At 41.2% G+C, this 13,941-nt stretch overlaps 1 protein-coding gene across 14 annotated transcripts in view; it reads right to left on the bottom strand.

Moving 5' to 3' along the window:
- The window catches only part of AOPEP (aminopeptidase O (putative)), a 377,149-nt gene that overhangs the window by 59,384 nt on the left and 303,824 nt on the right, over positions 1-13,941 (bottom strand). The window contains exon 14 of one of the 14 annotated variants that reach the window (XM_032266400.1): positions 6,818-7,971. The exons of the other annotated variants lie outside the window; for them this stretch is intronic. Coding sequence (XP_032122291.1) covers positions 7,966-7,971 — 6 coding nt within the window. The 3' untranslated portion in view covers positions 6,818-7,965. Of the gene's footprint in view, positions 1-6,817; positions 7,972-13,941 lie in introns of those variants that run through there. 14 annotated transcript variants of the gene reach the window in all.

Raw genomic sequence — 13,941 nt, 5'->3', positions numbered from 1 at the left:
TAAAGCACCACAAAACATGGCTCTACAGGCCCATGTGTCTTTTCTATATGAAAACAATGTATATAATCAGAAATACAAACTGACAAACATTGGTTTGAGTAACACAACTAAAAAAAGAATTCAGAATACCAAAAAAATCATTTCTCAAAGTAAGACTTAATTTCGAACTCCTAGGCTCAAACAATACACCCACCTCAGCCTCCCAAAGTACTGGGATTACAAGTGTGAGCCACCAACTCCATACTTTATATCAAGTCCATAAGAAAGAACATAATTAAATGGAATGTAGTTAACTGTTGCATGCATGACTGGTGGTAGAACCTAGAGACTAGGGAGGATAGGCATTGAAGACTACAAGCTTATTTATTTTATTATTTTCTTTTACTTTATTATTTTTTGAGACAGTGTCTTGCTCTGGCTCTGTCATCCACACTGGAGTGTAGTGGTGTGGTCATAGCTCACTGCAGCCTTGAACTCCAGGCTCAAGTTATCCTCCCACCTCAGCCTTCCAAGTAACTGCGACTATGGGAGCATGCCACCATCCCCAGCTAATTTTTGTATTTTTTGTAGAGATGGAGTTTCACCATGCTGCCCAGGCTGGTCTCAAACTCCTAGGCTCAAACAATCCACCCGCCTCAGCCTCCCAAAGTACTGGGATTACAAGTGTGAGCCAGCACTCCCGGCCTGCAGTTTTAATAAACATGTGTTAACAATGCTTGAAAAACTGTGAATAGTTCCTAGCTTTCTTTTGTACCTAAGAATATAAAATAAGTCAACGGTTAAGGTTATATTCCTTAAATATACCCCATGGCAAAGACATGGAGAAACTGGGACCCTTGTTCATCACTGGTGGGAAGTTAATGAGGTGCAGCCATTTTGGAAAACAATCTAGGCTTCTTAAATCAATCCACTTACTCACCTGCTCACATAAATTTACTCAATTTATATGCCTCCTAGGTCACCTACCAAAGAGAGCTGAAAGCACATGTTCATTTAACAACTCATCTGTTCTTACTGCAGCATTATTCATGACAGTCCTCAACTGAAAACAACCCAATTGCGCATCAACTGGTGAACAGACAGATAAAATGTGGTGTAACCATAAAATGAAATACTGTCCAGGAATAAAGGGAACACACCGATACATACTGCGACATGCATGAACCTCGAAACATTATGCTAAGTGAAAGAAAACAAACATGTAAGACCATGTATTGTATGATTCCACTGATATGAAATGTCCAGAAAAAGGGGAAATCTATAGAAACAAGAAGTAGACTACTATTGCCTAGGGACAGCGGTGGGGGTGTGGGGGGAAATAGGCAGTGATTACTAATGAACGCCAGGGGTTTCTCTGGGATGATGGAAGTGCTTTAAAACTAGATTGTGGTGATGGTTGCACAACTTAGCTAATTAACTTAAAATCAGAGAACCGTTTGATATGTAAATTACGACTTAAAGTTGTTAAAAACATATATACACACAAAAAGAACCTGTGCTAAAGACCTGGGTAGGTATGAAGTGTTAAATCTATGTTCAGGTTTTGCTCTTACTTTCTTGACTTCAGAGTGGAAAAGATGACATCAGTCCATTAGCATTACGAGAATGCAGAATTTTGCTATTCAATTTCCTCTTAAAGATAATAAAGGAACACAGGGGAGGGAGGCATGCAGGGGAGCAAATAAATCTGCTCTTTCCTCATTATGGAGTTCAAACTGGGTCATAGCCCTATTAGGCTTAACCACGCGGAGCTTACTTATTACTGCTTGCTGCCGGTGGGGGCAGTGCTGGGGCCTGGGAACTGGCAGAGTCCAGCAACGATTATCACCACTGCCCTAGGAACACAGAACTTTTGGAATGAGCAAACCCAAGCAAGACACCTAGGCCAAGCACGATAATGGGCACTCTAACAATCAGGAAATGACACTACAGAAATTCTTACCTTTAGCTCATGTAACCTAAAATTAACACAAGTCACTTACCGCCCAAACTTCAAAGTTAGATTTGTTAAAATCACTATCAATTTAATAATCATACAAAATGAAAATACCAATGTGGTAAGCAGGCAGCCCAGTAACCTAAGACGACCTTTCTTGCACCTTTCCTCCCAACTCCTGATGAATTAATTTTTGCCAAGTCCCTACTAAACTCACTGCTTTACTCAGTGGGGTCAGCTGTAGCAGCTAACATACCAGCTCTGCTTTGCAGACTCAACAATCCATGTCTGTCTGACAAGGCACTGAGCCATATCCAGCACTGTTGCTGTGGACAAGGAAGTAGCAATGGGCAGTGGTTGTGAGCTGATAGTATTTGTTAACAGAAGGCTGGAAGAAGTAGGGGGACACCAACATACGTACTGGCCTCTGCTGGGAAAATGGGTCATGGGAGAAGGAAGAGCAAGGACAAGCCAGAATTTCTGGCCATCCAAAGCCAGGACACCGAGTCTGCCCCAGGCACAAGACCACCACACATGTGCCAGGTGCAGCAGGCGAGCATTATAGGCCATCTTATACTCCCTGTAGAAAAGCTTTTGCGAATGGTTCCAGCATGAACAAAAGACACATATTTAAGTTGATGGAGATCCCAAATACAATGATTTGATTTTTATAAATTATATGATTATATTAAATTATCACATGTACCCTAAAACTATGTATATCTATTATGCATCAATAACAAATAATATGAAGCCAATAAAAACAGTTCATTGGACTAAGGGGGGAAAAAAGTTTTGAGTAGGAAAGCAAAATAATAACAAGTATATAAAATGATAAGCAGGCCAATCTGATAGAAATAGTTGGAATTATCTTCAGCTTAAGTCGACAGGGTGAAAATCTAACCTTATGAAAAGTGAAATGCTATGGAAGAGTAGAGCAAGCAGGAAATCGGAAACACTATGTTTATCCCCTCCCACCATCCCCTTGAGTATTTCCTTTATTTTGAGAAGAAAGCAATAAAATTATTCTCCATACCAACATTCCCCCTCCTCTCAGAGACACTCTGGCAAACAAACCAGACGAAGGCCTCATGGAACATGGGGCCACATGCTCAGGCCCAGAGTACAAAACTACTGCCATCTCTTGGGCAGTCAGTACTCACACAGGCGTCACACAAACACCGTGTCTAGAAATGGCTGTGGCCAATGGCCAGTGGCATTTCCCTAGGCTTAGGAGATCCCTCGTCACTCTCAAGTCTGATGGGGAAGAACAGCACAGCCTGGGAGAAAACAAGGAGAATGTTCCAGAGGCCTCGTGGAGGCAGTGCTGCCAGTGGCTGCTTGCAAGCTTGCCGCTGAACTGCTGCTCTCTGTAAAGGATATTGCAACAAGGACATGAACTAAGAGAAAGGACTGGTGGCATTTTTCTCACGATTCATTCCCATCCCATGTTCTCTCTCATTCCCGACTCTCTACTTAAAATAAACTTCATAGGGAAAAGCAGGGATCAGGTGGGGAAAAGTGGCAACCTGCCTGGGTGATAGAGCTGGCTGGCCAATCTAACATCTGACATGAAAACTATCTGACATAAAAACATAATTTCTTTCTCCATAAAAAATTCAAGCATGCTCATAATTTACAGGGCATATGGAGTTTCAATCCTTAGCAATTAGGAAGCCGGTGATGGTCCACTGGGCTTTGTCCAATGACCCTTTTAACTACTTGGAAATGATGTCTGATTATCAAGTAATGTTATGGCTTACCTATAAAAACTTCTTTTCAAAAATATTGATCCTTGACTACATAAGCAAGGTCTTTCTGAGAAGCCTTTTTAAATCATGCATAACCCATTACTCATAGCTGAGACCAACACTGGACCCATTTCTTCACTGACTAAGTGGGTTCCTGTTAGTAAGCGCTCAGGGAAACTTATTAACTACCTAGAGCTAATTCCACACAAGCATAATAGTTACTGTAAACTCAGACCTCTGTAGTTGCTGGGAGGAGGGGGTCAGGAGAGATTTCAATACTTGTTGAAAGCTTTCTGGAATTCTTCAGGTGCTCAGGACACCAACAAGCATTTTTTAGTGGATAACCAGACTTTTTGTAAATTGAGCTCACAAAGACCGCAACCAAAATCTATAAAACAGCTCCAGTGACTTCAACTGAAACTCCCTTTGGAGGAGCCAACTGGAAACTTCCAACAGAACCTGAGGCAGTATTTGACTGGGGCAGAGTGGCCCCATGGGGCAGCTTCCTGGGTCAGCCTGGGAGATAGGTGCCCTCTGTACTTGTGGCTGGGACCCATGGGAGAAGTGACTGGGCCGCTTCCCCAATCTTAATCCTAGGCCCACACTCGCCACACCGATGTTCCAAACGTGTGCCCTCACAGCCACTCTTTCTGCAGCTACACTTCCTGGTCTACCCTATCAGCTCTCAGGGGCGTCTTCTGTTCCCATCATACACCACATATAACAAACTTCTTTAAGTATGCAAACAGTGCTGGAAAAGCCCATCCTCAGGAACGTTAAGAACTACTGTCTGTAAGCCATGATCCAGGGGCAGCTCTGTGTGAGACGTTTTCCCATGAAGTCTGTTTTGCAGATGAGGAAACTGAGACTTAGACAAGTGAATCGGTCCAGCATGAAAAAGCCGGTGAGGGTTGAAGGTGGGATTTCGATCAGTTTGTCTGACCATAAACCCATGTCATTACAGACTGTAGCAGGGATTAAGAGCTCAATTTAGCCTAGCCCTAATAGTGCAGGTGACTCACAGTATCAGCTACAGCCAAGACCAAAGTTCTATGAAAAAATAAGTTAATGGAAACCACACATGTTCTGAAAAAGGGGGGAAATGTGTCCATCCACAACAGACAAACATAAAAAACTAAACTAAATCAGAAAACTTCTTGGAAAGTAAAACACTCTCAAAAAATAAACTATTTCTACCTAGCTATTGTTAAAACAGCTGCTTTATTTTTAAGTGATTTCTATCTAATATGACGTTAAGATAGACAATAATGAATTGTCTTTAAAAAAAAAAGGATGTATTCCCAAATATGCTGCCAATAGTTTTCCACAGGAAAAACCTCCACTAAGAATACCATAAAGGCACTTTCTTTTTTATTCGTAATATTCATGAAAATGACGTAACTTACCCTCTAGACACCTGGAAGATCATTCTGAAGAAAAGGAATAACACTTAAGTCCACACAAGTTTGTAATACACCTCCCCTCCTTTCTCTGTAACTCTCAAAACAAGTTTGATACAAAAAAAAAAACAGCTAAGACAAAACCTACAACAATCACTGTGATTACTCTCTCCTCCCCTCCCACTGATAAATCTGAACCCAAGGGCAAGAGTACTGCAGCAGTGTCTGATTTCTTCTATGACCTTAAACTCCATCAGGGGTTCCCAAAAAAGTGAGTATGAGGTTAAGCAAACCTAAACAGAAACAGTCCTTCTTCACCTTCTGTTCTAGAGTCAGTTTGCTTGCTCTACTTTCACACTTCCCACTGAGCCTCTCTCTGGGATGGCTCCTGATGACAGTGACTCTTGCATCAAACAGGGCAGTTCTCCAGAAACCAAGGTGTCGGTCAGACTGTGAGTCAAGAGTCAGATGCACACAGTACTGTAGCTTCAATCCAAGATGGGAAACTGTGGTCACACAGCAGGCCCCAGCCCAAACCTGCCCCTTGCTCGGAGGGCCAAAGGCGAATTAGACTCTGTGTCTGTGCGTGCACACATGTGCATGCTTGCATGTACACACACCCACACAAGCTACACATGCATGCTGGTACATCACTAATCCTCTGCTGGAAGACACTTCAGCATCATTTAAATTTGTCTTATGATTATCTGAATCTGATGCTCTGTGATTAGGTAATGCTATTGTTGACCAAGTCATAACTAATCTTCAATAAAGACTCAAGGTTGCCAGGATCCTCAAGGCAGGAGTATCATCTGGTGCCTTTCCCCAGAGCCTTTCATTTTGCTTAGAGGGAGGAGAGGAAGCTTTCTGCAAGTCTGAATCAGCTCAGTACTTGCCTTTTCTTGCCACCTACCCACTTCAGTATCTGCCAGTTGTGTTAGAGAGAAAATATGTCTTTTTCCCTAAGCCATATTATTCCTACTCACTGCCCTGCCAGTAGCAGAGAGTTCTGGGGCACTGAACCCTTCACAATCCAAGTTCAGTATTAATTTTTTCAATATTGTTTGAGAGAATGAGGGTAGTTTAATCTGGCCTATGAACAAATGGCCAAGTCAGACAGATTGCAGAAAGAAACTCTAAAATTATGACTGGATAAACAATGAAATGAAGGCAGAAATTTAAAAAAAAAAAAAAAAAAAAAAAGAAAGAAAGAAACTCTAAAATTGCAATATATCAAGGTATGAATATGTATAAACATGAAAATTGGGCTTCACATTTTAGAAAACAATACTAACATATATTTACAAATACCAGCACAGACTGGTGAAAAGGTCATTTGTGAGAGTGCCATTACTGCATTTCAAAATAAAATGTCAATTTATCTGCCCAGGCATTTTTTTTTTTTTTTCTTTTTTTTTTTTTGAGACAAGGTCTCACTCTATTGCCCAGGCTGGAGTGCAGTGGTGCAACCTTGGCTCAAATGCAACCTCTACCTCCAAGGCTCAGGCAATCCTCCCACCTCAGCCTCCTGAGTAGCCGGGACCACAGGCATGCACCACCACACCAGACTAATTTTTGTATTTTTAGCAGAGACCAGGTTTCACCGTGTTGCCAGGTTGGTCTTGAACTCCTGAGTTCAAGCAATCCACCTGCCTTGGCCTCCCAAAGTGCTGGCACTACAGACATGAGCCATCATGCCCGGTCCTATGTTTCTTTCTTTTTTTTTTTTAAAATAATATTTTTATTTGCCTGGTCGGTAACAGGCATCACAAAAATGTCAAATAATCTATGCCTTGGAAAATTCACTAATGTAATATGAAAAACACAATTTCTTATCAGTCCTTGCAGTGAACCAGCTGTGGTACTACAGAATCCTTACCTGCTCTTTGGAATGACTGAGCTCTCAAAATCTGACTCAGTTTACTCCTAGCCCAAATGGAAAGGTCTTCAATAAGCCAGAAAGCATCCCTCCCTTTGGATGTGTCTAGTCCCCAAAGACAGCCTTTTGGGGTATCATCTTGATACCCCAAAAGTATCTGTGTCTCCCTCAGTATCTGTGCCCCACAATACAATCAAGGCCACCTGGACACTTCTCTCCTCACCTGGAACCCAATGTGGTTTTGCCTCCATGCCTCCCTTAGGGAGCTGCCTGGACAGACAGCTGGAAAAAGCAACAGAAGTGACAGGAAATCCAGGCTCTAGTTCCAGGCCAGGATGCAGGCCTGGGAATCAAAACTTCTCAGGGCCTCTGCATTCTCATATGCAAAACAAGGACTTGAGTTGGAGAAGCTTGTGAGGCCTTTCCCAACTCTCACAACTCTAGCCTTGGACAGCTTCCCAAATGAAGTGTTCAACTGAAACTTCAGGTGTTCCTCCACGGAAATCCTCTTCCTATTCCTTCTCCTTAGGACCAGAACAAACATCCATGGGGGACGTCTAGGGGCTTTCATAACATTCTACTCACTAGCACACTCCTCCAGGTGCTTGGGTTATAATCTTCCCATTATTTTAGACAGCTTCTTGCTGGTGGTGATTTTCTCAAGTTGCCTCAACTTTTCAGATCTTTCTGATGGTCTGTGCAGCACCATGGTACCAATATGAGATTTCCACAGGTCAAAAACACTATGTTCTCTTTAACATTTAGAAACTCAACATGACCAAGAATCATTTCAGAGTAAGTAATCATTTCACAGAAAACTAGAGTGCACTTCTGTCATGAAATACACTGCAACTCTGTTTAGCAAAAGGATAACAGGTAGCTGGAACTTCCTTTAGACAAAAAACTGCAGTATGATGATGCAGGATGTGCCCAATCTTAAGTGCCTTTCGTTAGCTGGGTATTTGCAAAAGCTCCAACAGCCTTTAAAGGAACTTCAAATCAAAACTGTTTGAACAAAAGAAACAAAATTGGGGACTTATTGCGTATAAAAAAATGATGATAGATTATCTACAATGAACCTTTGCTAGAATACAAATCTCATCAACAGCCTCAATACCACTTAGGGAGCTTCCAATCTGGAAAAGGAACAAGGACAACTTATTCTACTATAATGGACAAAGTAAAGAGAGTGGCAAACGAATCAATACAGTTGCTCTGAGAAACACAATTACTTTTCTTGAATAAAGCCAAAAGACAGGAATAAAACATACCAACTCATAAAAGTACTGTTGCTATACTTGCTGCTGGCCAAAGAACAGTTACAGGAAGAAACCAAGCCTGATTTTTTTTTAACGTCTATAAATATATTTAGGAATGTTTCCTGTTTCTCCGTCACAGAGGAGAAAAAAACAAACGGATGGCATCACTGTCCACATGCTATCACGTAGGCAGCCTTCCACTGCCTTTTGTGAAGAGTTACCTTAAGATGCATTAAGTTTTGAGAGAGTACCAGCTGCCTTAGAGAAGTCCCCTCACTAACACCCACAAGGCTCTGACAAGGCACGTATCTGTCCTTTCAGAGGATGATATGCGGTTGCTCAGTCACTGTGAAGCCAGCCTCAGAAGCCAGGTCTGCCCACCCACCTGTGTGCTGCAGCCAAGAAGCAGAGAAGATCTCTCCACAACACTAGCATACTTCTGCGGAAAACAAGCTGCATGTCATCAGACACAATTCCAGAGAGGATAAGAACAGATCATTTTGAAAGGATAAAAAGAAAGGCACACCTAACAATGCTACAAAGACAGAGAGGATTCTGAGTCACAAGAGTTGAGAGAACAAAAGCAGGTTGCTACAACTCCAACTGACGCATGAAGATTCTAGGCTCAGTGACTCATTTCAGAATCTCGAGTGAGATACTTAGACTTCCCATTTACTGAGCCAATACCTTCTGGTCTGTAAAATGGAAGACAAGAGCAGCATTAAGATATCTAAACACTTTCAAATACTCTCAAGAAATAAAACGTTACGTATAAGAAAGCATGTCTGAGCACCCACCAGAGTGGCTAAAGAAAGAAATCTGACAATACCAGGCGCTAACGAGGAAGCAGAGAAACTAAAAACCTGAAACACTGCTGATGGAAATGTAAATGGTACAGCTACCTTGGAAAACAGCCTAGCAACTTTTTAAAAAGTTAAACATATACCTGTCATACAACTAAGCCATTCAAGGCCTAAGTATCCACCCAAGAGAAAAGAAAACATATGTCTACATAAAGACAGTTATACCCATGTTCATAGATGCATTATTCATAATAGCCAAAAGCTGCAAAAAAAAAAAAAAAAAAAAAAATTCCAAACATCTAATAACCAGTAAGTGGATCAACAAAATTTAGTCTATCTATACAATGCAATATTACTTTAAAATAAAAAGGAACTAGTGATACACGCATCACCACTGAACCGCAAACATTACAATAAATGAAAGAATCAGATCCAAAAGACTGAATGGTATATAACCCAAATTATATTAAATTTCTAGAAAAGGTAAACTATAAAGCAGAAAGCAGACTAGTATTGCTGGAGTATAGGAGGAAGGAAGAGGGTTTACTACAGATGGACACAACAGACTTTCTGGGTGATGAAAATGTGCTAAAACTGGATTGTGCTAACAGGTACACAATGATAAATGTTTCTTAAAACTCAACAAACTGTCTGTGGGTGAACTTCCTGGCATGCAATGTATACACGACATGTAACTCAATAAAGTCTTAAGAGACAGACTCAGAATCACCACCTTCATTTTCTATGGGGACACTCAGAAATCTTTACCTTTGTCATCAGGAGTAAATGTTGAAGGCATAGTCACACATTATACAACGACATTTCGCTCAACGATGGGTCACATACACAACAGTGGTCCCATAAAAACACAATACTGTATTTGTACTGTCCCCTTTCTATGTTTAGATACGTTTAATACACGAATACTTACCACTGCATTACAACTGCCTGCAGTATTCAGTACAGTAACATGCTGTACAAATCTGTAGCGTAGCAGCAATAGGCTCTACCATCTAGGTTGGCCTAAGTACACTCTATGATGTTCTCATGATGATGAAATAACATGATGCATTTTCCCATAATTAAGTGATGTGTGACCGTATAGCTTCCACACTGAAAACTAAAACTTAGGTATGTGTGATGGTTAGGGAGAAAAAAAACAGAAAACCACTTGTATCTGAAGAGAATCCAGAGGTACATTCTGCATTTCTCCTGTATTCTTCCTGCCATTCCTGTTTAATGTCTCATGACCTTCATACCTTTTTCTCTTCTTAGACACCAAACTAATGGTAGAAAAATAGCACAGAAAATTAATAGCAAGAGCTTCGTGACTTGCAATTACAAGTGAGGCCACATAAAATGACTACTGTTACACCTTATCTAAGGAAATGCCAGGGTCCGGAGTGGTGGCTTATGCCTGTAATCCTAGCACTTCCGGTGGCTGAAGCACAAGGACTCCTAAGGGCCAGTAGTTCAAGACCAGCCTGAACAACACCAAGAGACTCTGTATACTTAAAAAAAAAAAAAAAAGCTGATATGGTGGTACACACCTGTAGTCCCAGCTACTCAGGAGGCTGAGGCAGGAGGATCACTTGAGTCCAGAAGTTTGAGCTTACAGTGAGCCATAATCACACCATTGCATTTAAGCCTGAGTGACAGAATGAGACGCTATCTCAAGAAAAAAAGGTCATGCTGAATCTGTGGTGCTGGAAACGTATGGGATGCTATTTGAATGACAACCTAACATTCACAAATCACAAAAGGCATGGGTGCAGTGGCTCACACCTGTAATCCCAGCAGTTGTGGAGGCCAAGGTGGGTAAATCACTGGAGGTCAGGAGTTCGAGACCAACCTCGTGAAAATGGTGAAACCCTGTCTCGTATAAAAATACAAAAATTAGCTGGGCGTGGTAGTGTGTCCCTGTAATTACAGCTACTTGGGAGGCTGAGGCAGGGAAAATAGCTTGAACCTGGGAGGCGGAGGTTGTAGTGAGCCGAGATCACACTACTGCACTCCAAGCTGTGCAACAGAGTGAGACTCCGTTTCCCGTTTAAAAAAAAAAAATTCACAAGAGAAGGAAACTCTGAATAACTCTAGAACTTAAAGTTACCATCCCCAATTCTGAAACATTTTATTTTGCCTTAAAATAAAATGTTCACAGTGGGGTTGGCAGGGAGGGAGTAAATCTGAGTAAAAGGAAAAAAACGTAGAGTGAGAATGAAATAGGCTAAACCAAGTCCAGAGGGAGCCTAAACTCGTTGTGGCACTTTGATTTCACATTTATGAACCAAAGATAAAAGATCAATTTCCAGAGCTAGGCACAGTGGCTCCCACCTGTAGTCCCAGCACTTTGGGAGGCCAAGCTTAAGGTCAGGAGTTTGAGATGAGCCTGACCAACATGGTGAAACTCTGTCTCTACTAAAAATAGAAAAAAAAAAATTCTTTTCATAATGAGTATGTGCTCAAGAAGACAATCTGGGTTTTGAGAATATAAATTATCATATCCTCAATTGAACAAATATTTGTATCCTGCTATCAGCCTGAAGGAGGGCCTACAGACAATGAAAACAGCCCAAAGTGATAACTTCCCTTATAGAGACCCAAACTGCTCCGATACCTACTGCACTTTCCTGCACCTCTGATACAGGTCTGATTCAGTTCTGTCTTCTATCCAATATAGTTTTCCATATCTAACTATAAACTCTTCTATCCTACATCGTTTTCTATAACTAACTATAAACTATTCTATTCATCTCGGTATTCTCTACTCCAGACTCAAGGTTTTATATGTTGTGGATATAAACTAAAATTAGTAAACTGTTTGAATAAGTATAAAACTTAATAAGAAATGTGTTATGCACAGAATAATCAACAGTATTACATTTCTACCCTTGGGCTTCCAAATCATCTTGATTCACAGGTGTCAGCAGAACTTCTATAATAGGTTCCACCTTTACTTGCGAAACATGGATGATTTTTAAAATCACATATTCAAATAAAGACACTGTTTACATAAACAGTAATTAAACCCTTGTATGTGCATACAAACCAGGTAAAACCACTAAAATGGATTCAGCTAATTCAATTACCCAATTTCCCACCATAACTTCCAGCCTACATGTATAAAGTATTGCTTTACCAAAACAAAGACCAGGCATGGAAACTCTAGTCCAGGGTAGCCTCAGGTAAAAATGCATCATATACTCACGTCTTTAGTTTGTGCTATGCTGGTGTGGACTTATTTATCACAGACTGCTTTGTAAGTGATCTTTGATATGCTGTGTGTTTTATCTCCCCATGGCCAGAAATGGCATCTGTCATGTCTCTTTGGTATTTTCCAGCAGCCCCGTACGTGGGGCCTTGTGTACAATAAATTCAAGAAAATGTACTGGTTGATCAGGCTGACTTCGGTTTTCAGCAATCCTCATTATCTGAAAATAGAGTAATTTTTCTAAGTGTTTCTCTATGCACATATACCGAAATCATGTAAACCCAGAGTTCTGAGTGGGGAACTAACATGACAGGGAAGAGTGTGATAAATGGAGTTTTCTAGATGAGATACTTCAGAAAGCACCACTTCCTTTAATCCAGTAGTAGTCCCCCATGAGTAGATGCAGAGAGGCTGCTTACCACATGGAATCAGGATAAGGTTACTTACTATCAGGACACAGAAGACTCGCTGGGTAGCCACTGTCTACTTCTCACAAACAGAACATCAACTCAAGTCCATACATTCATAAAATGAAGTACTCTCTTTTTTTTTTTTTTTTTTTTTTTGGAAACAGGGTCTTGTTCTGTCGCCCAGGCTGGAAGGCAGTGGCACCATCTAGGCTCACAGTAACATCTGCTTCCTGGGCTCAAGGGACCCTCCCACCTCAGCGCCTGGAGGAGCTGGGACCACAGGCATGTGCCACCACGTCCAGCTAATTTTTTGTATTTTTTTTTTGAGATGGGATCTTGCTATGTTGCCCAGGCTAGTCTTGAACTACGGGGCTCAAGCCACCCATCCACCTTGGTCTCCCAAAGTGCTGAGATTATAGGCATGAGCCACCACACTCAGATAATTTTTGTATTTTGTCGAGATAAGGTTTCATCATGTTGCTCAGGCTGTCTAAATTTCAAAGTTGCTAACAACAAGAAACTTTAAAGGATAACAAGATAGTAAAATAATACATTTAAAGCACTTCACTTACAATATCTTATTTGGCTTCGTATCTACTCTGTGAACAAGCAAAAAAAAAAAAAAAGTTATTCTCATTTTACAGGCCAGGAAAATAAAGCTCAAAAGCCAAGTAATAACTGGGAAAAGTAACCCACAATGCAATGAGACATATATTAAACTAAAATTACTGGAATGAATAGAAAAAATCTGGATGTCCAGGAAAAATGAATAGGTCAATCCATGGGAAAGAAATGAGATCAGTATTAGATTTTATGCAGGATGACAACGAAGTAACAGATTTCTTATAATTTAAAAATATGAACCAAGGATTTCTTGTTTAGCTGACGTGACCTTCAGGTATAAACAGCACCAACTTAAAACATGCAAAAAAATCAGGGACTAGAGCTGTCCTAATTTCTTCCTGAGAAATCTACTAGAAAATGAGCTTCAGAATTGACTGAACAAGGCCGGGCGCGGTGGCTCAAGCCTGTAATCCCAGCACTTTGGGAGGCCGAGGCGGGTGGATCACGAGGTCAAGAGATCGAGACCATCCTGGTCAACACGGTGAAACCCCGTCTCTACTAAAAACTACAAAAAATTAGCTGGGCATGGTGGCGCGTGCCTGTAATCCCAGCTACTCAGGAGGCTGAGGCAGGAGAATTGCCTGAACCCAGGAGGCGGAGGTTGCGGTGAGCCGAGATCGCGCCATTGCACTCCAGCCTGGGTAACAAGAGCGAAACTCCGTCTCAAA

The sequence above is a fragment of the Sapajus apella genome, unplaced genomic scaffold (assembly GCF_009761245.1).
Source record: "Sapajus apella isolate SASKATOON/1434 unplaced genomic scaffold, GSC_monkey_1.0 scaffold158, whole genome shotgun sequence".
NCBI classification, from domain to species: domain Eukaryota; kingdom Metazoa; phylum Chordata; class Mammalia; order Primates; family Cebidae; genus Sapajus; species Sapajus apella.
Note: the sequence above shows the minus strand (reverse complement) of the source record. Positions and strands in the feature narration are given on the sequence as shown.